At 43.9% G+C, this 25,406-nt stretch overlaps 2 protein-coding genes across 6 annotated transcripts in view; one reads left to right on the top strand and one right to left on the bottom strand.

Moving 5' to 3' along the window:
• Positions 1-7,078, top strand: part of Mllt10 (MLLT10 histone lysine methyltransferase DOT1L cofactor) — a 144,213-nt gene extending 137,135 nt beyond the window's left edge. For all 5 annotated transcript variants that reach the window (XM_028764918.1, XM_028764916.1, XM_028764919.1 and 2 more), the window contains 2 exons: positions 3,267-3,467; positions 5,385-7,078. In XM_028764918.1, coding sequence (XP_028620751.1) covers positions 3,267-3,467; positions 5,385-5,429 — 246 coding nt within the window. In that variant the 3' untranslated portion in view covers positions 5,430-7,078. The remainder of the gene's footprint in view (positions 1-3,266; positions 3,468-5,384) is intronic.
• Positions 7,079-11,739: 4,661 nt separating this feature from the next.
• Positions 11,740-25,406, bottom strand: part of Dnajc1 (DnaJ heat shock protein family (Hsp40) member C1) — a 170,611-nt gene continuing 156,944 nt past the window's right edge. The window contains exons 10-12 of the mRNA XM_028764834.1: positions 20,710-20,758; positions 15,579-16,027; positions 11,740-13,271 (exon numbers count right to left, since the gene is read on the bottom strand). Of these exons, the coding sequence (XP_028620667.1) occupies positions 13,203-13,271; positions 15,579-16,027; positions 20,710-20,758 (567 nt within the window). The 3' untranslated portion in view covers positions 11,740-13,202. The remainder of the gene's footprint in view (positions 13,272-15,578; positions 16,028-20,709; positions 20,759-25,406) is intronic.

Raw genomic sequence — 25,406 nt, 5'->3', positions numbered from 1 at the left:
CCTTCTTAATGAATTCATTGAAGAATATTGAACTGAACATGACATGGTAATTGCTAAGGGTTTAGAATCATTAGTTGCTATATTGAAACACTTTGTGTCAGGAGGGGGAAGATGGGCTCAGCAGTAGAAACCCGAGTCACTAGCCAGATAGTTCATGTCCTAAGACACTGTAGAACTGTAGTATATTTTGATGAAGACAAGGAAGGGAGCCCTGAAAAGTTGGACACTGACTTTTACAGAGATAGAGAGGAACAGAAGGCTGTTTTCCTGAGAAGTAGTAACTCCACTGTCACATACATACATATCACATACAGTCCATCCTTTGAGCCCATCTGCCAATTCTTTATCTGTAAATCACAGTCACAAATATTAAAAATGCTTATCTGTACTGAACCCGTATATTCCTTTTTGCTACAATTTCTTAACACTGTATAACGATATATTTTATATCTTATTTCCTTTATATTCTAACAATGTTCAAGTATATTGGGAGGATACCAAGGTTAAATGCAGACGCTGCCTGTTTTGGAGACAGAGCATTGGTGTGTAGCCCTGGCTGCCTTTAATCCCATCACCCTCTAACCTCAGCACTCCTTAAATAGTGCATTTTAGGCATGTGTCAGCAACCTAGCTTTAATTTTAAAAAATATAGAAACATTTTGACAATATGTTTCCATTTTAATCCCAGGTACGGGTTATGGGGGGCTTCAGTTCATTCGCAGCAGCTGACTATGATTTGCCCCATGCTTGATCAGGGGCTTGACTTTGTCAGGTGCAGATAGTTTGTGTGATGGTGTGACATTTGTAATTCTGGGAACTCTTCCAAGGGTACATAAATGCTAGGACCCTGAGAGGGTGGGGTGGGTGGATTGTTGGTTGATTGCTATTGGTCACTGTTTCTTAAGTAGTTGTGTGCAAAGAATAAGAAATTAGATATCCTGATGGTAGAGGTCAGACTTGCCCTAAGGAACCCGACACCCCCAATCAAAAGGAAATAGTCTAAGGAGAACATCACCCCGGTTCCCTTCTATCCTTGTGTCTCTCCTATCTAGTGTTGGCTGGTTAAAGGAGTGGAGAAGGGTGGAAGAAACACTAACTCACAAAGTAGCAAAAGTTGTGCCACAGCAGGGCACACCAGCAGTCCTAGCACTTGAAAAGTAAAGGCAAGAGGATCAGGAGATGTATGAGACTGTCTCCAAAGCCAGACACTCATCTCCTACTTGCCTACCACAGCCATTTGTCTCCACAGGTGGTAGTAGACTTGTAAGTCATTGGTCACGCTCCTACACCTCCCTGACCTGGAGTCACATTTGACAGTTGATCATTCTTTACCCAACTTTGATGATGTCACAGTCCTACTTACTTAGCTAGTCCTTTTTGGTTTCCCAGTTTGGGTCTTCCCATTAACTTCAACCTTCTTACCTAGGAATCCAGTTCAGCAGTACCCTCCACTCTCAGATGTTTCAATCTGTACAGCTATCTTCAGAGTAGACCTCTGTGCAGAGCTGTATACTATATGGGTCCACCTGGTTACTGCATAGCCCCACCACACACCCCGAGGGCATTTTAAACATGTCCCCAACTAAGCTATTCTGCTTCTTGCTTACACATCGTGCCCTCCCCAGTTCCAACCTAAGTCAAAACTGTACAGTTGTTCTTTTTTGTTTTTCTTGTGACTTCATGAAGAAGCCTCTCATTTAGCTGGTGGCACACACCTCTAATCCCTGAATGCTGATTCAGGAGATGGGTAGGCACTCTACACAATGAGTTTCAGGCCATTATTACAATACTGAGACAGTATCTGTCCCCATCCTCAGCCTACTCTAAATCATTCAATCAGTCAGTCAGTCAATCAATCAATCAGTCCCTTCTCTGCTCAAAAGCATTCCTGACATCTTCCCGCTTTTCTGCCTGACAGTCTGACTGGGCTCTCAAGGGTGTAGGATCTTGCTGTATAATCTCTCACTGAGGCCCAAGAAATCCCCTCCTTCTTCATCCACTTGGTTAATGCTAATCTCCTCCTCCAAGTCTTTGTCCACTCTTACTTTGGCAGAGCTGCTCTGACTACTCCAGTGTCATGGACTTAGTTTCCTCTTAACACTCACCATACTGTAACAGGGACCCCTATCTACCATACATCCCAAGCAGCTAACACGGTGTCTGTAGTCAGCACCCCAGAAATCTTGAATGGAATTTATGCTTACTGAAAGTAGGAATTCAAAACTACAGCAAGAAAATATCTTCTGTTAGGAGTTGATGGCAACTTCTAGAAACTGTTGAAAAGAATTGTTTGGTCCGTGTGAGGGACTGTAGAGTAGCTATTTATAATGTGACTTACCAGTTTTAGTTTGTTTCTCTGTTGCTGTGACAAAGCACTGACCAAAGCACCTAGGCAAGGGTTTGTTTTGGTTTCCAGGCTACTGTACCATCTAGGGACAACACAGCAGGGACTGAAGCAGGGGGCGGGGGCTGCCCTGCTCCTCAGGACTTGTCACATTTGTTTTCTTAGCTATCCCAGGACCACTTGCCTAGGGCTGGTGCTGTCTACTGTGGGCTGGATTCTCCTGCATCATTCTTTAGTCAAGGCAACGCCCAGCAGACTTGCCTATAGGCCAGTCCGATTGAGGCATTGTCTCAATTGAGGCTCCCTCTTCAGATGACCTGCGTGTGTGTTAACAAAGTTAGGCAACACAGCACCCAACTGCTGATGTCTCCCTTCTCTGTTCTTCACGGACAGCCTCATTTGAATATGCTTCTCCTGTGTTTGCCCACTGTGTTTAAAAATGGGCAGTTCAGCTGGATGGCAACACAGGTACAATTTCTAATCCCAGCACTTTGGATGCATAGGCAGGCGGGTGTCTTGAGTTCTGGGACAGCCAGGGTTACACAGAGAAACCCTGTCCTGAAAAACAAAAATCAACTAATTAATCAATTAATCAGAAATAGACAATTCTCAAGTGGTGCTGAGTTATTACCTAGTGCAGTTGCTTTCCTGGCTGCTGATCTTTATCTTGTTCATTTTTAAACAGACCTCACCATAGAGTCTTGGCTGGTATACTATCCAGACCAAGCTATCCTGGAAATTCATAGAAATATGCTTGCCTCTGCTTGCCAAGTGCTGGGATCGAAGGCCTGTGCTGCCACACTCAGCTCTTGTTCTCTTAGTTTTGTGACTGTGATTTAAATAATACTGTAGGAGAGAGATAGAGAAGGCAGGCTTTGCTGACTCTGGCTGAAGCTCATCTTTTGTCCCATGTTTGCTGAAGGAACAGCATCAAGCCTTCCTGTACCAGCTGATGCAGCAGCAGCAGCACCACCCACCCGAGCTCCAGCAGCTGCAGCTCCCAGGGCCCACGCAGATCCCCATCAACAACCTCCTTGCAGGTACTCAGGCGCCCCCACTTCACACGGCTACCACCAACCCTTTCCTCACCATCCATGGAGACAGCACAAGCCAGAAAGTCACAGTAAGTATGTTTTGTGCTACACCTTGGAGACAGGGTTCGTAGTGAGCCGAGTTGGATGGTCTTGTCTGTTTTACACGTTATTCCTATGATTTTTCCTTCTTAGGGCCAGTTGTTTCAGCAGCTGGATATTGCAAATGGAGTGTCTGAGCCATCTTAATTTTCATGTCCCTTACATATATTGATTTGGTTTTGCATATAAGGTTCTAAGGCCATTTATAATACAACATTTTCTAAAATGTTTTATAAGCAAAATATATGAGACAGCACATTCAAAACAGATTATTTTTTCTCTAAAAGAAAAGGTTTTGTTTTATTTGACTAGTTAAAGATTTTTTTCTCCATTTGATTCTATATGTTTTATTACCTGTTCCAACTTGCTTTTAAAATGGAGTTACATTTTTGATATGATAAATATACAACATTAGGACCAGATTCCTTGAGAAAGTCAATTGCTGTGCTGGAGAGATGCCCAGCGCAATCAGAGCACAAAGCACCCGGATTCAGTGTCACCCACTCTGCTCTCAGCACTGCCTCAAACTTTTGGTTTCTGTCAGCACCTGCACACACACACAAACCCACAGGCATCTGCACACATACACATAATATGTTCCCAAAACTTAATTGCAGTCACAATTTTAATAAAATGTAAGATTTCAGTTTATTGACTTTATAATTTATAAGTCATTTATAAGTCTTTAAGGGGTAAAAGTAAAGTTAGGTGTGGATACATGAACAACCTGCACATGTTTTAGGAAGGTCCTGCAGTGCAGAACATGGAGACCTGGTGCCAGGAGGGGAAAGACAGGGAAAGGACCAGGGGGACAGAGGGGCACTTGCAAATATGAGTGCTGATATTACCATGTTCATTGCTTTGAGATTTTTCTCGTTTTAATTTTAACCTTCAGAAACATTAGTTTTCATTTAGTAATGAATACTGGTTCAAAATATGGGCTGATTGCTGTGTTTTCACTGTGGATCTTGCCCCCTTTCCCTGTCAGTGAGTCTGTGTTTATATGGACGTTTGACACAATTTACTGTGCTTTTGCTCATGGATATTTTCCACATTAAAAATAGATTAATTTTTAGTGAAGAGCCACAATAAATAATCAGAGACTAAGGGGCCTCCTGGGGGGCAGCACACGCCTCTAAGCTCAGCTGCTGGGGTGGCTGAACCTAGAGAACCCTGAGTACTGAGCCAGAGAGACAGAGGCCCCACGTCTCTCTTCCCCTCTCCCTCTTCTCAACCCCTGCTCTCCCAGATGCAGTCTCTTTATAGTCCTGGCTGTCTGGGAACTCTCTATGTAGACCTGGCTGGCCTTGAACTCACAGGACCTAACTCACAGGACCTGTCCATCATGTTGGGATTAAAGACAGGTGCTACCACACCTTGTGACTCAATCTCAAGACAAACAACAAAATCAACAGGAAGCTGGGTTGGGAGGGAAGTTAAGGTGCTGCTGGGTCCAAAGATCCTGGAGTACAACATGATACGTGAATTCATTTCTTAACATGGTAGGTGGAACCCCACTCACAGTAGGCAAGGGCTAAGAGAGGTCAAAGCTCAGAGAACATATACAGCTGTGGGGTCAACTGTGACTTTTTCCGAGTCCATCAACGCTCAGTATTGGCCATACCTTGCTCCTCCTGTGGAAAGGTGGATTTGGGACAGTGATGCTCCATCCTTTCCTTAGAATTGTATCCAAGGATGGGCTCACCACCTTTGTGCCTTTCCAAGTGCCCAGTGTGGTGATAGAAATCCTTCTTAGAAATCCATGTTCACTGTGCTAAAGAGTAGCTGACTTCAGGAGAAATCACTTGTACCACATTGAATCAATGACAGTCTGAGATAGAGGGTATTATCTTGTCTCGGCCAACATTGGTTGAACTAATGCTTATAATTTTTGTTTTGAATTGCAGAGACTTAGTGATAAAACTGGGCCTGTAACTCAAGAGAAAAGTTGACACTTGAAAATTGCCAGAACTCGGCTCTCCTGCTGCTTTGTGCTTCACTGGCTGCTGCAGTGTCTGCCATAGCTATGAAGAAGGGCGGTGGGAACGCACAGGGGAAGATGCCACACATACCCTTGTGAGGCTCTGAGTAATTTTCTTGTTGCTTTGTTGCACTGAAATGGAATTCCTATATCCCCACCCCCTACCAAAGTGTTTGAACTTTGGAAGAAAAATTAATAACTTTTTGTCAATGAAATAATTCACATGCAATGAGTTTATTAATCCAAGAAAAAAATGTAATGTGCTTGGTGCACAGCTAGTTTTGTTATAAATTGGAGACATATAAAACTAAAGACTATTCTATTTGCAAACCACTTGGTTATATCATAAAAGTTGGAATAGGAAATATCTTATTGGGATAGAGTGTGCTTGTTCCATGGGGCAGATCTTAAGTTTTGAGAACTGTCTGATTTCTTCTCTTGGAGTTATATTCATTAAATATTGTGATTACACAGATCCTCAACTGGGGCTTTGCAAATGTTGTTTTAAAGAATTCCTTTCTAATGACATTTGTCCATTTGGAGATCAGATTAGGATGGAGACAACTGCTTCTGCTAACAGTAATTTTCTTTTGCAAAAAAAAAAATTTTTTTTTTGTGTGTGTGTGTGTGTTAAAACCTACTGAGATCTCGAGTTAAGTGAGTTCTAAGGCTGCTGGGAGAACCAGATCAATTGGAAGTGAATAGTTTCTTTCAGAAAGAGATACCAATGTGGAAACTGCTGGAAGGTTCTGGCATCAACCAAGTGCCTGTTGGGACCTCCCTGGGTAGAAAGGGCTTTGTACAGCAGGGTAGGCCACTTGTGCCAGCAGCCTTCCCCATGCATGCTTCTGCCTCTGTTGAACTTTTCTGTACCACCATAGAGCGCTCAGGCAAACTGTCCACAAGGAAACAAGTAGATCTGGGAAGAGCATAGATGCTTGTTTATTTCACCAGTCTCTCAAAACCACCCACTGGAACAATCACAGGAGCCAGCACAGTTCTTAAAACCTGTCCCACAGCCTTTCGACTTTGAGTAGCTATGCTCTTGACTGTGACAATATGGCAGACTAGTAGGTTAAACAGTTGGGGACAGAATCATCGGTCTGTTTCTGAAACGCATGAATTGAATTACTAGTGGAAAAGGCCCAGCTGCAGTTGGCCCTCCACTGTGTGCTTAGCTGGAAGAACGCGCTAGCTTAGCAGTCTGTCTCCTGTGACGCTGCACACTTCTTACCTCACTTCTGTAAATAAGGTTGTGAATCTGTTTTGTAATGTGAAAAATTCATAAGATAACATTGATATTTTGATTTGTAATATTTCTAATTGGTAGATTTAATTGAAAAGTAAAATTAATTTATTTTTATATGTTCAGGGGAATTTTAAAGAAAGTCAAGCCTTTTGTAGATAATTTAAAAGAATCAGTGTGGTTTATTTTACGTATGTAACCCACTGGTTGTTATTCTGTAACAATTTGTATAAATGGTAAATTTTTGAATGTGCTGTTATTTTACTTAGATGTAAAATTCCACATGTATTAAAATGTACAAAGTTTTTGTTAATAAAATTTAATGATGTTTATAGCCCCATGCCCTTCTTTTTCGGAGCGGCGGCTGTCCTGAACTCATGTGTGCAGTGCTTCCTTGTACTGTGGGTATGTCTCATTGGGAGTTTATCTTGTAGTTGTCTGATTTCTCAGGGGTAGGCTGTGCAGAACAGCATGGAGCTGCTCAGCTCTGTCTAGAGATGGCAGGTGATTGTTGAGGAGAGAGGGTGGGTGGGTGAGTATCCACAGTAAGAAGGGAATTGGCTCTAGAGGAGACATTTATTTATAACACATTTAAAAAAAAGTAGCATGCACACTTGATTAAAAACTAAATCTGTTGTTCACATATTTAGAGTAAATGCGAGGCATTCTCTAAAACAGAAATACATACATGTGTCCAGTGATCCTTGGGACATGGATACACTGTAGCTTTTTACTCCAGACATAATTGAATCAGAGTATAGAGATGCATGTTATTTCTTCTTGGTAATTAAGAGTTGAGTGAACATGAAAAAAACTAACCCTTGGCTCCTAATTGTATTTTGTTTTAATAGGGGCTATGTATCCTGGCCAGCCTCAGACTCTATATAGGTAGCTAAGGCTGCCCTTGAACTTGTAGTTCTTTTTCCATTAAAGCCTGGGTAGTGGGATTTCAGGTTTGTGCTGTCACCTAGCTTCTGTGGTCCAAGGACTCCCTGCAAGTAGTTTCTGGTTGAGCCTCATCTCCAGCCCTAAGTCCTCTACTTTATCACAGGTTTGTAGGAAGAGACAGAGATTGACTTTACAGAGTCTTTGCTGTTGGCCAGATGAGTGGATGACACCTGCATCCCCAACACCAGCTGCTCTGGCAGAGGACCCCTGTTTTGAATAGTTGGTCATAGTTTTTGGATGTTTGGGGAAGACTAGATGGTGTGGTCATTCTGGTATCACCAGAATGTGGAAGCTGTGTAACTTGCTTGGCTCACTGCACCAGTACCATATAGCATGACCTCAGAACAGAACAAAGATGTACAGAAGGACAAGAGGTAGCAAAGAAATAGGAGCCATGGTAGGACTGAGGATTGGGCTGATGTGAAGAATTCAGGGGAGAAAGTGGACATGTTCTGGTATAGAAAAGCAAGTTCAGGTCCCTTAGGGATGCTGCCCCCAGTGGCGCTGCTCAATACCAGCCAGTGGCAACTTTGAAGACACCAGCTTGTTCTCTCCCCTCTTCTCCTGTACCTCATTCCTCCACCCCCTTTCTCACCTCTCTTAGTTAATTCTCTGTTGCTGTTACAAAACACCATAACCAAAGCAACTTATAAAAGAAATGGTTTATTTGGTGCCTATGGTTCCAGAGGTATGAGTCCATGATAGCTGGTTGGAGGTGGCAGTAGGACTGGGTCTACAGGAGCCACAAGCAGGAAACAGAGCTGATTTTGAAATGGCTTTTGGAACAAAGCCACATATTCAAATGCTAGAGACTTATGGGAGACAGCTCATGAAGACAACCACAGCCTGGCTGGTCTGGAACTCACTCTATAGCCAAAGATGACCTGATCCTACTACAGTTTGAGTTCTGGGATGACAGCCATGCAGCACCACACCCAGTTTTATGGGGTGCTGGGGATGAATCCCAGGGCTTCATGATTGCTGGAAAGTACTCTACCAGTTGAGACAGTCCCAGCCCAGAACTTGGGGCATTTACTTCTATTTCCATAAAAGAATGTGAGTGTATGCAAAATCAAAAGATGACTCATACTGATTTATAGGATTAGATAGCCTCAGAAAATGCTATGGGTGCAGTACTTGAGTGAACAGTGATATGAACAGTTTGGGTGTGGAGAGAGGTCCAGGAAATGGATAACCAGCTGAAAAGTGCCCAGTAGTAAGTGGGAGGCCACTAACAACATGCATGGGTGGCTGAAAGCACAAACAACCCTATGGTGGAGTTGGAGGCTGAAGCCAGAATACATCTCTGCCAGGCCTATTCCAATATGGGAGCTGTCTTGTGTCTTCAATGAGAGGAAGACCACTGACTTCCTAGGAACTTTGTGTGTGGTTTTGCCCGTAATAAGTCAAACTGCCACCACCTTCAGGAGGCCAGTTAGGCCTGTTTGCCAGACTTGGACTCATATCCTGGGAAGGAGGGGATGGGACATGGAACAGCATGCAAGTATCCAGCCACCCCCACCCCCTCAGACTGTATGCAATTATGTTCTAATTCCGTGTGCTTTGGGGTCTCTGGAAGATGCTAGACTCTGTATGTGGGTAAGTACTAGGGGAGCTGGCTCCCTCAGTGTAGCCTTGGGAAGCCACCATCCCTGCTGGGCGCAGACTTTCCGTAGCTGTTTGAAGGTCACCTCTGCTCCTACTGATAAGCCCTCATCCACTGTAAGTAACCCTATATAAATAAACTGGTTACCCTACATGAACTTTGGAGTTGGGTTTGTTTTTGAGACCTTAGGTGGAGGGGTAGACATTGAGTTTTGGCAACAGCTCATCGTCCGAGGCCTTACCTGCTAACAGTAACATACTGAGTATTGAGGTGTCATTGTGTAGAACTGGGCATGACCACAAACAGCACATTGCAGCCGTGGAGCACATCTCTTGTTTGGGAACAGTTTGAAGTTTCCTTCTAAGGTTGGACTGAAGTTCAATTTCCATCACGTACATATATGCATGGTAACTTACAACCATCCATAACACCATGTCCAGGGGATTCCAATGTCCTCTTCTGGTACGCAGACATACACAAAGGCAGAACACTCATACCAAAACAAAACCAAAAAACCTTTTAAAGTTTCAAACAAAAGCAAGAAATTCTTTAAAAATTTCAAGATGCATGTATTGGTGTGCATGTGGTTATGTAGGCGGGGGATGTGTGGTGTAGCACAGTATGGACGCAGAGGTCAGAGGCCCGCTTCTGTGAACACAGGAGTGAGCTCAGCTCAGCAGGCTTGGCAGCCTACCCCGAGCCCCTTCCAGGCTCAGAATTCTCATTTGGCAAACTTACTTGCTTTATCTCAGATTCTGCCTAATGCAACTGTTTTTTCCTCCTTAGCCGGCCAACAGGAGACATAATAGTTTTGGCACCACAACCTGCTCCTGTCAGAGCACTCAGTCTCCTGCTAGAAGCAGGCTGGTGCTTTCCTTGCAAAGAGAGGAGGCTGTGCATGCAGAAGAAGCCTGCTTCTTTTGCAATAGATTGAATCTTCTGTGCATGTGAATCCCACTGTGAGGGATTCTGCTCCCAACAATGACCTGGGCCTTGGAGGATGGATCACCGTGGCCTCATGGCCTCTACCCTCTCTAGAATTCTGCATCCCCACTGGCTAAAGAAGCATGTTCCCTCAGAGCCTCCTGTCCAGATCTGCAGTGGGCAGCCTTGGGGGTCCAGGGAGTCTGACATTGCAGTGGTCCACAGAGCCCTTGTCTTGGGTTATCAAGAGACACAAGTCAGTAGGTATAGGTCCTGACTAGCTCAGCAGCCTCTGGTTCTTGAAGTGTGTGCCTGTGTGTGTGTGTGACTTGGGCCACCTGAAGCAAACAGGGAGTCCACCCATAATAGATCAAAGACCTCAGGCAAGTATGTGAGCTCACACTGGGGAGCCTTTCTTGGCCTGTCAGCTTCACCAACACTGGTGATACTCAATGACAGTTAAGAAACTTGTGACCATGCAAAAAGGAACATTGCTCTTGAGAAGTTGGGTGCTCAAAGCCTTCACACAGATTATTCTGCCATTTTCAACTAAAATACTTAACAAAAATCTTTTTTTTTTTTTCAGATGAGTTTGGACTAAAAACAACATAACTCAAGAGATATCTCCCATCTCTTGCAAGCTGTGGCCACCCAGAACAGACCTGGGCAGATAGAAAGTGGAGTTCTGGAGAGGTGTCACAGGGACAACACTCAAAGCATGCTGCTGCCTAGCAGCTACTCTCCAAAGGGCCTTGGCTTGTCAGGTGTCAGATTGATCCTGCCAATCTAAAGGCTATGTCCCGATGACAGTCCACATCCATGCAATGTAGTGCCTGGCTGCTATCACCTGGGTGAGCAGCTGTAAAAGGTTTGGAGATGTGGCTGGAGATGGGGTGGGCAAGTACCTGTTATCTAACAAGGATAAAAAAGCTGACACAGTCATTCATGGCCACAGCCAACTTCTCCCTAGCCTACAGAACAAGCAAGCAATGGGAACAGTACTGAGAAGGTGGGTGGAAGGAGGCTTGTCAGCAGACACGTGTGAGAGAACTCAGAAGGCGTGGAGAGGCGAGGGGAGTGTAGGGAGTGTCTTAGTTGTCATAGGTTGAGATTCCTAGGCCCTCTATTTCTGGGGCTGAAACAGGGTCACAGATGCTTCAGTGACTGGCCTTCAGGTATGCCCCATTTGGAGGTACCTGCTGTCTACAGACCATAGCCCTTTAGGAGGGAACTTTCTCCTGCATCTGGGAGCTAGAAGTGTAGTAGTATATGTACCTGATTGGTCCTAGAGCAACCCAACCCTTTAGGATCCAGCTTTGCTGTGAAGAATGGCTCTTAGAAGCACAGATGGGTATAGGATGCTGTGCTGGTGCCTCATGTTCTTAAGGACTCTGGAGGAGAGTAAACAGGTTTATACTCCAGTACCAACCAGTTGTATTTTTACAAAGTGTTTCTGATTAAGGGCTCACTGTGTAGCCCTGGCGCTGGCCTAGAACTCACTGCATAGAGCAACCTCAAACTTGCATCTGTAACCATAGCTCCTGGGTGCTATGGGTGCTATGGTTACAGATGTGTCTCACATGTCCTGCCGTAAGACGTGTCTCGTTTTAGATTTGGGGCAGAGTATGATAGCCACAGTTACTAGCACTGTGACTGAGAAGGGTGACTTGGTAGCCTGGTTCTCACAGATGTCCTAAGCTGCAGGACAGAAAGCCTGAGGTGGGCCCTCAGCCAGGCCGTCTGCTTTGTTTTTCTTACATGCTTGTCTGCCCGAGATGGGTAAGGGCAGGATGGGGTCAGCTTGAAATGTGTAGTGACCACTTCCTAGGCCATGATCTCTAGGGGTTCTGGCTGTCCTGTCCATCCCAGCTGATAGGCTAGAAATGGTCTCTCTTTTCCATGTCTCCATGGTCCCTTCTTTACAGAGCTGAGGGGACAAAGCTTCTGTTCCAGGACACAAGTTGTTGAGTTGCTTTTTCCCTTTTCAGTTGGTCCTTGGGAGCCAGTTGAGTCTGGGATGCAGTTTCCACATTTCCACAGGGTTAGAGACCTGAGCCTGCCTTTGTTGTCTGAGCTCAGTGAAGGGCATGGACTCCCTGTTCTCCTGTGTGCAGTTGCTTACAGGGCAGAGAGGTGACCTCAGACACCATTATGCTGATGGTGAATCGTTCTCCCTAAATGTGTTCTAGATAGCTCCGTGCTTTTCAGGTTAGGCATGCTGCGCATATCAGCAAGTGATAGGTTATAAAGGAACACCCAGCAGACGGGATACTTCAGACATGAAGAAGGCTCAATAGGAGGAAAGACCCTGAGAAAGTGTTTCCAGAATTCCCTGCATGCTCTCTAGAAACTAGGCCAATGGCACATTAGTACCAGCAAGCCAGCCTTGCACTATGTTACCATGCTCTTGATAATGCAGATCCTTTTCTGAGCCAATTAAGATGGCCTTTTGTTGCTCTGCCAGGCAGCCTGAGGCCAAGCTGGTTTATCTGTGACCGAGTCTCACAGGTGGCTCAGTCCCAGCAATGAATTAACTGTGTGTTCTTTGGCTACTTGTTTGTTTTGGTTTGGTGGTGTTCTGTACCTTGGCTGTCCTCAAGTTCACAGGGACCCTGCCGCTGCCTCCTGAGTGCCACCGTGCCAGCTCCTCTGGCTCCATTATTAAGAGAGCCTATTATGTTTGACTTCTACGTTAGTTCATTCACATGCTCCCCTGTCTACCTGGTCACTAGAACACTATCTGAAACCTCCCAGCAAAGTAAACTTGACAGTGAGGTGAAATTAAGTCTGCAGAACACCCCATCCTCCCTGGAAACACAGGGAGGCCTGAAAACAGCACCTTACAGCGTCTACAATTGATTCATTTGTTTTCTTTTTTTTTTCTTTCTTTTTCTTTTTTCTTTTTTTTTTTACTAAGGCACATGACATTTAGAAATACTGAGGTACAAAATGCAAGTTTCTGCACGAGATTCTAGAGTACTCATTTGGAAAATGATGGTCACCGTCACCTTCCAGAAGATTCAGCTTTTAGCTTGTTTTTTCTTTTGGACCAGTTCAACCAGCAGCTTGTATCTAGCAATACAGTCTTCCTGTGGGAAATGAAGAGAGAGGTGGTGACAGTTATTTCTTGAGTCAGTGCTCCTGGTGCTGTCTGTCAGCTTACTGTGACCTCTCTGCTGGTTAATGCCCAGACCTAATAAGGAAGCCTGTGTTCATTTTCTTTAGAACTTCCTGGGAAAGTCCAGCTGGTCCCAGGCCGACCTGGTCAGAGAAGACCTGCTAGAAGGACAGCCAAGGTCAAGGTGTTGACTGACTGTGATTGTGGAGTGCAGTGTGACAGCCCCCGTGTCAGCTTGCTAGCTGCTTCTACCATGAGAACTCCATCTCATCACATCCCAGTCCAGAGAAACCAAGGAACCTGGGCCCACAGTGCTCTCATGCTCTGGACGGGCCTCTCCCTGGTGGCTGCTGGGACCTTCCTATGTGAGCTGCAGTACACAACTAGCATGGAAGGTGGCCACCCACGTTGAGTGGAACTAAGGTGGAGAAGATGGAAGGAAGCAGCTCATTATTTTCAGGTGGGCATGATGTGTATTTTAGAACCTATTCTTTTTCTGTCTAGATGATACCAACCTTATGATACTGTAAGCATGTTACTTCAGGGTCCAGGGCAAATGACTGTTGTTCTAAACAGTGTCTTTAATCAGGTACCCAGGGCAGGATGGGTATAGCAGTGTAGGACGAGCATCTCGTAGTGAGACCTCCCTACATCCCAACATCACCCACACATGCCTTCAAAGTATTGGCACAGAAACAGCTATGGCCACTCTTAGCATTCAGCCCTCACAGGACAGTGTGGGCAGTGCTGCGGTCTGAACAGGCAGGTGGCAGAGTGTCCCCTGCCACGACCTGAGTTCCCATCAAGGCAGCTGACCCCAGAGGGTCAGTGGGCACCCCTCCTGTGCCTAGTGCTGTTAGGCCACAGTTAAAGCTAAGGGATTCCTGTGGGGCTCAGAAGCCCTGCTCCTCTCTGAGGCAAACAAGAAGGTTCCGCTCCATCTCTGCTGCTTTAATTTTGAGCAAAACTCAATTTATCACACATGTAAATGGCTGGGTCTGACAGAAGTTAGAGAAACTGAGTGAAATAATTACTTTTGGCAAACCAACTGGAGAGATTGGAAGACTTTGTGCTTCCCAAAGAGATGAACTGCTAATGGCTTATTTTTCTCCTCAGAAACTCAGTTTCATCATCGTAAAGTAGGTGACAGATAACTAGACCTGTGCACTCAGGGACATGCATGGCCACAAGCTAGGCTTTCCAACGTAAAATTTCAATTAAAGAAAAATAGGTATGTAAATGAGCATCAACGTGTCCAGAGGCCATTTTTGATTTCTGTGTGCTCCGGGTGCTCACACTTGGGAGCACACCCTTGCAAGGAAGAGCTGTGCGGGAGGAAGGCTGGCTGTGGAGACCTTACAATAGGAGCTCCAAGGCTCCAAATGCAAATCAGTGCTGGGGAAGGCACGCTGGGCTCTCCAAGGCTTGCTTCTGCTTGTATTTGAGATGATGTATTATCAGCAGCTCAGAGCTCTCGATGACAATCAGTTAGAAATGGCCTAAGACCCGAGAGTCAGTCACGTCTTAAGGGTCACTTGTATACTGCCCCACGTGAACACCCACCTTTGGGAAGTGAAGTGTCACCAAAACCAAACCACTGCAGAACTGAGTTACCCTGACAGTGTTGGGGTTGGCCCTGCTTGCCCTTCGAGTTATACTTGTCACAGAGCCAGAGGACCCCTACCCCACCTTCTGTGGAGCAGACATACTTCTTGGAAGCTCTGTTTTACTTAGAATGTCCCTTCCTAAGTAGGATGAACTTTCTAGTAGGCTGGCAGGCTACAGTGGGAAGTTTATGTTTTTGCTTTTTTTTTAAAAAAAAAAAATACACACATTCTCTATCACATGTATCTATAATAAAATATATATGACATTTATGTTTGTTTGTGTGTATACACGAATGCATGTTTGCACATGTGTGTCCAGAGACATGTTGGGACAACTTGAGAGAGTTGGTTCTTTCTTTCCACCAGGTGAATTCCAGGGATTGACCCATCGCAAAGCTTGATGGATGATGGCAAGCACCCTTACCCACAGAGAGCTATCTGGCCAGCCTGAGTTCTGGTTCACAGCTGGTGTTTTCTTTGAGAAGAGCTAGCTATTCTGTATAACTACACTTAGCATCCTAAGCTCATCTCTACCTTGGCAAGCGTACAGGTTCATGAGCTGAGTAGACATTGAAGACAACTGTGAGACACAAGGTCCTGTCGCCAGTGGGGCATGGGGGCTGGGGAGGGAGGGAGCATAGGCCCACCCACTCCAGTGCAGTGTTACGCACCTTACTCTTAGATGGGACACATTTGGCTATTTTGTCCCAGCGGTCAGAGGCTCCTTTCGGGTATTGCTGTAATGCCAATTCTAGAAGTTTCTGCTGACTCTGAGTCCACGCCTCCTCTGCAGCACGAGTTCTTTCTTTTCTCTGTCTCTCTTCGTCACTGGAATCATTCTGTTCCGATATACCGAAGTCTTTTTGCCTCTTTCCTCTCGGCTTCTCCTCTGGCTCTGCTCTGGTTACTGCCTCAGCCACCCTGGCTGACTTCCGTCTCCGAGGCCGGCCTTCTGTGGTCACTGGCTCCTGCTCACCCTCAGCAGTCTCTTGCTCCTCATCCTCAATGGCCCCTGCTGAGTCCTCCCGCTGGGTGATGATGTCATCTGCCAAGGCTGTGGCTATCTTGATTGGCCTGGAATTCTGAACGTTTGACTTAAGTTCAGCGAGCCTGATCATTCCTAGGAAAGGAGCACAGTACGCAAGAGAAAGGGTGTGGTGAACTTGGGCACTGTGCGAGGCATTTTACATGCACTGTCTAATTTACCTTTCCCACTATCAACACTTCAGTCTCATCTATAAGGGAAGTCATTTTCTGAATGCATTAGACATGGGAGCTGGAGCTGGTCTGACCCTTGTCTGTTTCCTTGCCACTGCTCTGAGAAATAAAGGGTATATATGGCCAGACTGTGATCAAAGAGCAGGGACTTTGGAGAGGAAACCTGACACTTATTGGACAAGCGAAGGGACTCCTTATAATCTAGGATTCACTAGTTCTATTAGCACAGTTAAAATACACGAGGCAGGCTTAGCACTGCACCTCCTCTGCAGACAGGCACAGATAGAGTTCTAGTAGAAGAACTCTTACTACTATATTTACAGTGTGTGCATGGGTCACAGTGTGTTCACGCCAGTGTATGTATACAGGCTTGGTTCTTTGCTTCCACCATGTATGTGTGTCCCAGGGAACTGAACTTAGGTGGCCAGGCCTGGTGACAAGTGCCTTTACCTGCTAAGCTATCGCCACAGCCCAAGGTGAATTTATCTTATTTTTGAGACAGAGTTTCTCTGTAGACCTGCTCTGTATATCAGACTGGTTTTGAACTTAGAGGTTCACCTAACTTCTGCCTCCTAAAGGCATGTGCCACCGCACCTGGCTTCAAGGTGAAGTTTTACATGCAGAGAAAGGATCTTAGTAAAAGATTAAGCCATTTACTTTACAAAGGAAAACAGACAAATAGGAGCACACCAATGCAATCAAGGTGTGACCTTCAGTAATGAACCTGGCAGGGGACAGAGGCAGGGCAACCCCCAAGAACAGTTTGGATTGGGACACTTCCATTGGGAGCAGGGACCGTCTAACCCTGGGGGGTCTAACCTCATGTTCTGTAGTACTATAACCACTTGGTGTCTCTAAGGAACCATGTTTAAAACCTCATGTAAGTTTCAGTTTATTTTTTGTGTTATGTGCTTGCATGTGTGTGCATGCACATGTGTGCGAATGAGTGTGGCAGCTACAGGTCGACATCGTATGTCGTCTGTCCTTGTCAGTCTCCATCTTGTGTTCCCTCTTACCCGGGACTCATTACTTCATCTGAAACAGCCGGCTGAGACACCAGGGATCCTCCTGTGCCCACCTTGCCTGTCCTGGAATCACAAAATGCTGTACCTAGCTTTCTCGCATGGGTGCCAAGGACTAAACTCAGGTCTTCATGTTTGTGTTGCAAAACCTTTATAATTGAGCCATCTTCCCAGCCTCAAACTTTAATTAAAAATAGCTAAATGTGGCTACTGGTTACCAAATTAGATGTGTGTTTAGCCTCTTTGGAGGACAGTTTGTAAATGTAGGTAAGCCTTAAACATTCTTTAATTTGTGGATTACTGCCATGTACCTATCAGTAATGTCATTTAATTATGAACCATTCCAAAGAAGAATTTCAAGATAAAGATACAGGTGATTTGTTTATTTGTTTGTTTGTTTATGAGACGTCTCTCTGTGTTGCCCTGGCTGTCCTGGAATTCACTCTGTAGACTAGGCAGGCCTCAAATTCAGAGATCAGCCTGCCTGTACTAGATTTAAAGGCTAACGTCACCACACAAAGCTCATGGTTTTTTTTGTGTGTGTGTGTGTTTTTTTTTTTAAATAAATTATTGCTTGTCAAGAAATTTTGATTTGCTTAGTCTCTAAAATCCATATCAATATCCCCTCAGAAATTCCTGTCTAAAGTCCTCCCTCCCCTGGGGAAGAGGAAGGCTTCTAGCATGCAAGGTCTCACCAGTTTGCACCTTAAGCTTACACTCAAAGGGACAAAGGACTGTAGTCCTGGAAACTCAGACTAGTTCTTGGTAGGGTCTGTACACTCAAGAAGACAGTCTGCAGCCGGTCGCCACTGTCTGGCTGCAGACTGACATACGTCGAGTTGATAGTTTCTTTACCTAGGTTATCACAGTAAGACATTGAGCCTAGCAGGGTGCGACAGGAGAGCTCTTCTCAGAGCCAGAATCTGCATAGGTAGCTGAATGGGATGTGTGCCCTGTGGTGAACATGGACAACATTCATTTGCATGTGCCTGTTTCCTCTACCAAGTAGCACTACCCACCACCACAGGTGTAAGTTCACCCAGAAAGACCTGCTGTTAGGGCCTGTCCTTCACATGTCTGCTGCCGCTGCAGACTGAGTAACTTTCTGAGCTGACATTATATTATGTTCAGCTAGGCTAATGAGACGGCTCTAGGGTTAACCAGGACCCAGATTATGGAAGGAGAGAACAGACACCTCCCCCTCTTTATCCCCCCCCCATTTCAGTTCTAGACTGACAAAAACTGCAGTTTCACATGGGATGAAAAAATAGAAAAAATACATAATACTGGATAAAATACCAAATTTACAAGTTAGCTACCAAGTCTATTAAGATATCAAGGATCTGCTAGCCATCATAGCTGACTAGGACAGTAAATAAGGACAGTGGTGTAGTGGTAAGCTTAGCATTAAGTTTCTCTTAAACCAGTCAGCCTTTCTCCCCACACTGCTGAGGACTGATCTTAGAGTTTCACAGGTTTCTAGTGCTGACTGAAATCCCCAACCCAATTCAGTTTTTAATTTTTTTTATTAAGTAAAACTTTTAATTTATTTCATGTGTATGTGTAGATTTTTTTGGCAGATTAAGTAATTTTCTGCTGCCATCCTTACTGTATAAGAGAACACTCGTGGGCTCTCTTATAACATGTGGGTCCCACGGACTGAGCTGAGCCTGTCAGGGCTGGCAGCAAGCTCGATTTTATCTGCCAACTCACCTTGCTCACCCACATCAGCTATCTTTGCAAACTAACGTAAGGCCACGTGAGCCCTGCCCCACAAGCACTCACACATGCAGATGTGTGTTCCAATGGAGCTCAGGCTGGGCTTGAACTTTCTACACAACAGAGCCCTCCTCACCCACATCCTAACATGATGACAAGCGTGTATCACCAGGCCCAGTAACAATCATTTTGGCCACAAGGTAACAAATACAAGATAATATAAATAATATATAGCATATGATAAATGCTTTAAAGCATCTATTTCTAAATGTTGTTTCTTGTTCAACACAAATACATTTCCAAATAGTTACTTTCGCATTCTTTGTTTAAAAGTCACCTTTGTTTCTCCAGAAACATTTTATCTTAATATCTGGAGCCAAGCTTAGAACTTTTATTGAAAAATGTGAAAATTTATTTCACTAACTTTTAAGAGCATTCTGTTAAAGTACTAGATGCTTCTGTGTGACATGACGCAGTCCCAGGCTTGCTCTCCGTGGTACTCAGAAAGCACCATCATGACACTAGAGGGTCTCAGCTTGTCCTGGATGGGAACAAGCTCAAATCAAAGAATGAGCAAGAGGCCACCACCAACCCATTTTCTCTCTGAAGTCTTGGCCCATATGAGGCATCTGCTCTCCAGAATGAACATAGTGAGACTCTGGATTAACTGTGTAGATTAAATAAAGAAAACGTGTTCATTCCTCACTATTTTAGATTAAATATAAAGCAGGAGAAATCCTAATACAGTCTTCCTACACTGCAAACACCCATTCCCCTCACCTCCCCCGCGTGTATGTGCGTGCGTCACAGTTTCTCTCCATCTCATTTTATTAATGTTAATACTTATTAATATTAGCCATGGTAATGATTAGGGGTTGGTCACCACTCTCATTCACTGCGTAGGTAGACAAACTTCTGTCTCCCTCAAGCATCAAGGAAATTCTGAAGTCTTTGATCATTTTTCTTTCTGTTGATTCCTCATGGATTTTTTTCCTTCCAAATATAAAGTCTTATCTAACCCATATCAGCCTTCAATTTGAATAACGGAGGCTGGTCTCTCCCAAGTAGAGTAAAGGACTGCTTTGTATACTTCACTTTGGAGAACACTATTTCATAATTCCTTTTAAAGGAAAGCTGAACTGGGCGGTGGTGGCGCACACCTTTAATCCCAGCACTTGGGAGGCAGAGGCAGGTGGATCCCTGAGTTCGAGGCCAGCCTGGTCTACAGAGTGAGTTCCAGGTCAGCCAGGGCTACACAGAGAAACCCTGTCTTGGGGCAGTGGGAGGGGATGATGACTGTGACTGGTCATGCCTATAGAACTACTCGGCTACTCAGGAGGCAACACAGCGAGACCCACAGAAGGTGCGTGTCAGTTTCTCACTGTAACCTGCAGTAGCTTTCCAACAACACATTCCTGCACAAAGTTCTGGAAGTGGACTTTCTCGTGATATACTACTGTTACTCTGTCTCTCTGCCCACGTAAATCACTTCATTGATGGACGGAAGCTTAAAACAGTCTTTCCTAAACCTAGGGAGAACACCATACTGAACTCGTCTGACGATCCTGGGATCCCTAGGTATGCTAACATTCTACATCTTTACCCTTAATCAACTTAGCAGGACCAGACTGATTCAGTAGCTATGGCTAACCTTTCAGAGAAAGGATCAGTAGAGGTTTCTGGGAAAACTACCATTCCTAGCACTTAAAGAAGTTATTACAAAAAGCTATTCATCTTGAAGAAACCTTGTCAGATTAGTGATAATGAAGAAACTCACTTGGGGTGATTGACTCTTTCATTTGCTTGGATTTGTGGAATAAAATTGATTAAGATGGCAACTCACCGGGGGAGCTGGTGACTGAGTCCTTCAGTTCCTTGGCTTTGGTTGTCACCTATTTCAAAATATAAAGAACAAGACATCTTACTTTGCACATGCCCTGCAGGTAAACTGACTGTTTTCATATAAGACCCATATGAAGGAACAGAGTAATGGAAGCCATAAACACAGAAGACCCTCATCCCTGTGTAAGGGGCTGAGGAAGCATCGAGATAGAGATGCACAGAGTGGAAGAAGTCCTCAGTGAGTGTGTGTGTGTTGACGGGGCATGAGCGTGACAGGGACCAACATCCCAGCCTCTTGGGAGTGGCAAAGCTTTCTTCCTGGGTGTAAATGTTGGCAGTGTGTACAATCCAAACAATTGACCAGAGTGTGCCAAACTGTCATCTGCACAGTCTTCCTCCAGGATGCCTGCAGCCTTAGAGACCCCTACTGAGACGGCTCAGCTCCTCACCCCCACTTGTGCTGAGATTCCTCATGGTTGGGATGTTGTGGTAATTGGTGTGCTCATCAGAGCAAGCACAGTGCTCCAGGCCCAGCTTTTCTCTGTGTATCTCCCCTTTCTTAATTCCCTAGCTACTCCCAGCCTCACTGAAAACTGCAGCTCACGCCAGGCTACCTATTAAGGAGAGGTAGGCCCAAGAGAGTCAATGTCTTACTCAAAAATGCCCATCGACAGTAGCATCAGAACCCAAATCATTTCACTAACCTCAGCGGCAGTTAACTATACTAAATCGCTTTTAGAAAGAGTTTTAAAAGACCTGTGCAAGTGGATCTCTGTTTTCAGTAAGGGTTTCCAGAAACTGAATGGATTTCTTCACTGGAAGATACTGTACCAGTGAGCATAGTGGGGGCAGGGGGATAACAGTCATGCTAATCATAATACAAGATCACACAAGAGTACACCACAAGAACATGTTTTTGGGGTGAAGGCATATGAACCCAAGAAACAATACATTTCCCTTTGAGCGTGGATCTAAAGAAGCAGTACAACTAGTACTAGCATTTACTAGTTAAGAGTGGTGAGCTCTGTAACATTCATATACACTTACCTCTTAAGGTTGTTTGGTTGTAAAGATTCATTTTACATGTATGGGTATTTTCTTCCATGTGCACCACACACATGTAGTGCCTTTGGAGGGAGGTGAGCACAGCGGAAATGAATTTATGGAGGTCATTACTGTGAACTGAACCAGGGTCTTCTCTAAGAGTAACAAGTGCTCCTAACAGTTGAGACATCCCTCTAACCCCAACATGTTTAAGTTGGAAATAAGCTCTTAGCATGAGGCATGGAAATATTTAAAGTGCAGTAAATCATGCAGAAGGCAGAGTGAGAAAAAACATTTACAGCTGGTTAGAAACACTAATTTCACAGATGCTGCCTCCTATTCAGTAAAAACAAGCTGAAGTTGTCATCCAACACAAGTTCCTTTAACTTCTAAGTGTTTGCTTCTTTTCTTTTCTTTGTTTGCTTGTTTTGTTTGAGACCAGGTTCCTCCACACACTCAGAGACTTGGACTGCCTGTGCCTCTTGAGTGTTGGGATTAAAGGGAAGAGCCACCACTGCCCAGCTTCCAAGGTTTTCCAATTAAAACTTTCACACCCAAAATCTGATGACACTATCATATGTTTCTTTTCCTTTAACCCAAATACATTGACCTTGCCGTGGTGCGTTTCCTTTACCTCTAGCGTCAGTTTTTCCTCTCCACTGGATACATCCCATAACCCTAACACTTGGCTCTATCAAGTTCCACATCAAAGCATGATCTTCTTGAGGCCTAAGGCCTTCTCTTTTTCACCTCCTGTGGTTTTCCACAGAGGACCTTTGTTTCCCCCTCCCTGGTCTTGCATGCATCTCCTCCATCTCTTGTCCTGACTTGAGTTCACACTTCTGTGCCTGCCAGTTTATATGCTATCCCCTGCCTTCCAATGGAGCCTCTTCCCATCTATCCCCTCAGATGCTATTTGCTATTAGCATATACTAATTATATATAATAATAGTAATTATTAACCTGTGTCCCTGGTCTTGCCCATTTTATAGAAATTCAGATCTGAAAAGGGCTTCAGTAATAAGCTGTGTACCCGACAGTGTTCTGAACAAGGTACATGTGCACATATGTGTATACACATAAATGTAACAACAGCCATATTTAAGTGTATAACTCTTAGCCCATTTTATAAATGTGAGGTCAAAAGAGAATAAATAATGTGTGAGGTGAGGAACCTAGGCAAGAAGGATATTTTTTTTTCCCTTTCAATCATGATAACATACCACATTTGGAAATTAAATCTCTTATTTTATGGACAGACAGGTCAGGTGTTCTTTCACTACCACTAAATATCATTCTGTTTGGGCCTGCTAGGTCGACAGACTAAAACTTCACAGAAAAGCAACACCGTCCCTCTTAGAATGACTTCTCTGCACTCTGGACAGGTCTCCTAGTACTCCTAGGCTGGTCTCACATGTACACCATAGTCCTCTGCATGGCATGGTTCTGTGCATCTGTAGTTTCAACTACTAGACAGTCAGTTCCATCCATATGTATTTGAAAAAGAAGTATTTTATTTCTTAGCATATATTTACTCACAGTAGAATTCCTTCTTTTTTCTTTGTTTATTACTTCTGTAAGGTCAGCAATTTAAATTCTGTCACCCTTGTCCCCCTGAGTTAATCCTACTAAATGCATGCTGATTTTCTTGGTATTTTTACAGAATTAACTTTTTGTTTCAACAGCATTGCTAATGTATCATTTTCCCTCTATTTTTTTGATCTTTTGATTTGAACTGCTCCTCCCCCCCCCACTCTGTATACCATAGATATAGTTCATTTTCTAGCCAGCTAGGCTAGCTTTAAACTCATGGTAATTCTCCTGTCTTAGCCTGCTTGACTGTTAAGACTCCAAGCTGAGCCACCAGCCAGCTTCCCCCAGCATCTTGGTGACCCTGCGAACCCTGTTCTTACTGAGCACACACTCACTGATGGCTGAGTTTTCCCTCTATGATAAACCATATCAACTCTACTGTTTAAGTTCTAGTATGCTATATTTTCTTACTCATTTCTAAGAAATTTCTGGTTCCAGTTATGTTTTCCCCTTTGGTCCACTGTCTCCTGGAGAAGGGTTTTTTTTTCCCCCCACAAATTTACTTAATTTCCCCATTTTGTGTGTGTGTTACTGATTTGACCTTTATTCTGTGGAGACTGACAAACACACTTAATAGATGCTCTGTGTACTCAGGAAAGATATATACTTTGTTGCTGGAAAGCTGATTTCAGATGTTTGGTTTATTGTATTACTTAGGTCTCCTCCCTAACTCTCTGCCTTGTTATTAGCAGGTATAAGTACTGAAATTTCAAATCATTACTGTTATTTTTTTTGTTTTCCCTTCCCTTGAATCAATTTTTCCTTGATGCAGTTTGGTGTTCTTTCATTAGTATATTTATAATTGTCTTATCTTCCTAAATTGGCCTATAAAAAAAATCATAAAATGTCTTCCTTTCCACTAGTAAACTGTATTTTACTTTAACTCTGACCAACAGACTCACAAAGATGCATAAAGACACAGAATATACATTTTACATAAACAATAAATGAAGCATAGTATGACTCTAGGGAGAGCTTCCAAACCTTCTTTTCCTTTCTGATTTAGTCTTGGATTTATCACTTTATATAATTCATACATCTACGTTAGTTATCCTTATATTTTATTTTCACTTGAGAACTCAAATTTGGCTGGATACCTTAGTAGACTAAATTATTTGTCACTAAAGTATTATATCTTCATGTTAAATAAAAAAACTGAAGTGGCTTGAGTTTCATTTAGAACCTACTTTAAGATTTTCCATCTCCTGTACTTAGTTCTGCATGTATTAGTTCTGGAGCTAAAAATACATGCTGGAACAGGTCAACAGGAGGAATCTCCATGTGGTTTGCTTTCCAAAGTAAAGTATCAAGAAGAAAACATTTAAGCTTCCTCAAGTCTTGTAACTCTTGAAGAAGAGTTTCTCGTGAAGAGAAATATAGGGACCAGTAACATTTTGCTTCAAAAGGTAAATAAATACATTTGAGATTAAAAAAGGAACTAGAGGAGGAAGAGGAGGGCAGGGGAATTCAAACTTGGGAGATGAGATAGCTCTATTGGTAAAGATGCTTGCCAAGCAAGCCTTGTAGGCTGTGTCTTATATTCCTAGACGCCAAGATGAAAAAAAAAAAGCCAACTCCTGAGGGTTGTCCTTTGATCTCCACACATGTGCACGAGCACATGCACACTCTACACTATTAAAAAAATCCAAACTTTTTTCAGTTTGTTCCAAGCTGGCTTTAAACTCAGTCTTCCTATCTTAGTCTCATATGCAACAACACACACACACACACATACAAACTTAGGTCAACTGACAAAGTCATAAATATATTTGGCCTCAGAATCACAATATAGCCATTTTATAGCCTTGTTTTCATTAGGACTTTTCCTTTGACATAAGAGGCTGGTATATTAAATATGTTAGGGTACTTCCTTCCTCTTCCTCCTTTTCTGTTTTTGGGTTTTTGAGACAATGTTTCTCTGTGTAGCCCTGGCTGTCCTGGAACTCCCCTGTAGATCAGGCTGGCCTCAAACTCAGAAATCCGCCTGCCTTCTGAGTGCTGGGATTATCTTATACTATCATTGCCTGCCTTCCTTCCTTCCTTCCTTCTTCCCTCCCTCCC

This window comes from Grammomys surdaster, unplaced genomic scaffold, assembly GCF_004785775.1.
Source record: "Grammomys surdaster isolate TR1022 unplaced genomic scaffold, NIH_TR_1.0 146, whole genome shotgun sequence".
Taxonomy (NCBI): domain Eukaryota; kingdom Metazoa; phylum Chordata; class Mammalia; order Rodentia; family Muridae; genus Grammomys; species Grammomys surdaster.
Note: the sequence above shows the minus strand (reverse complement) of the source record. Positions and strands in the feature narration are given on the sequence as shown.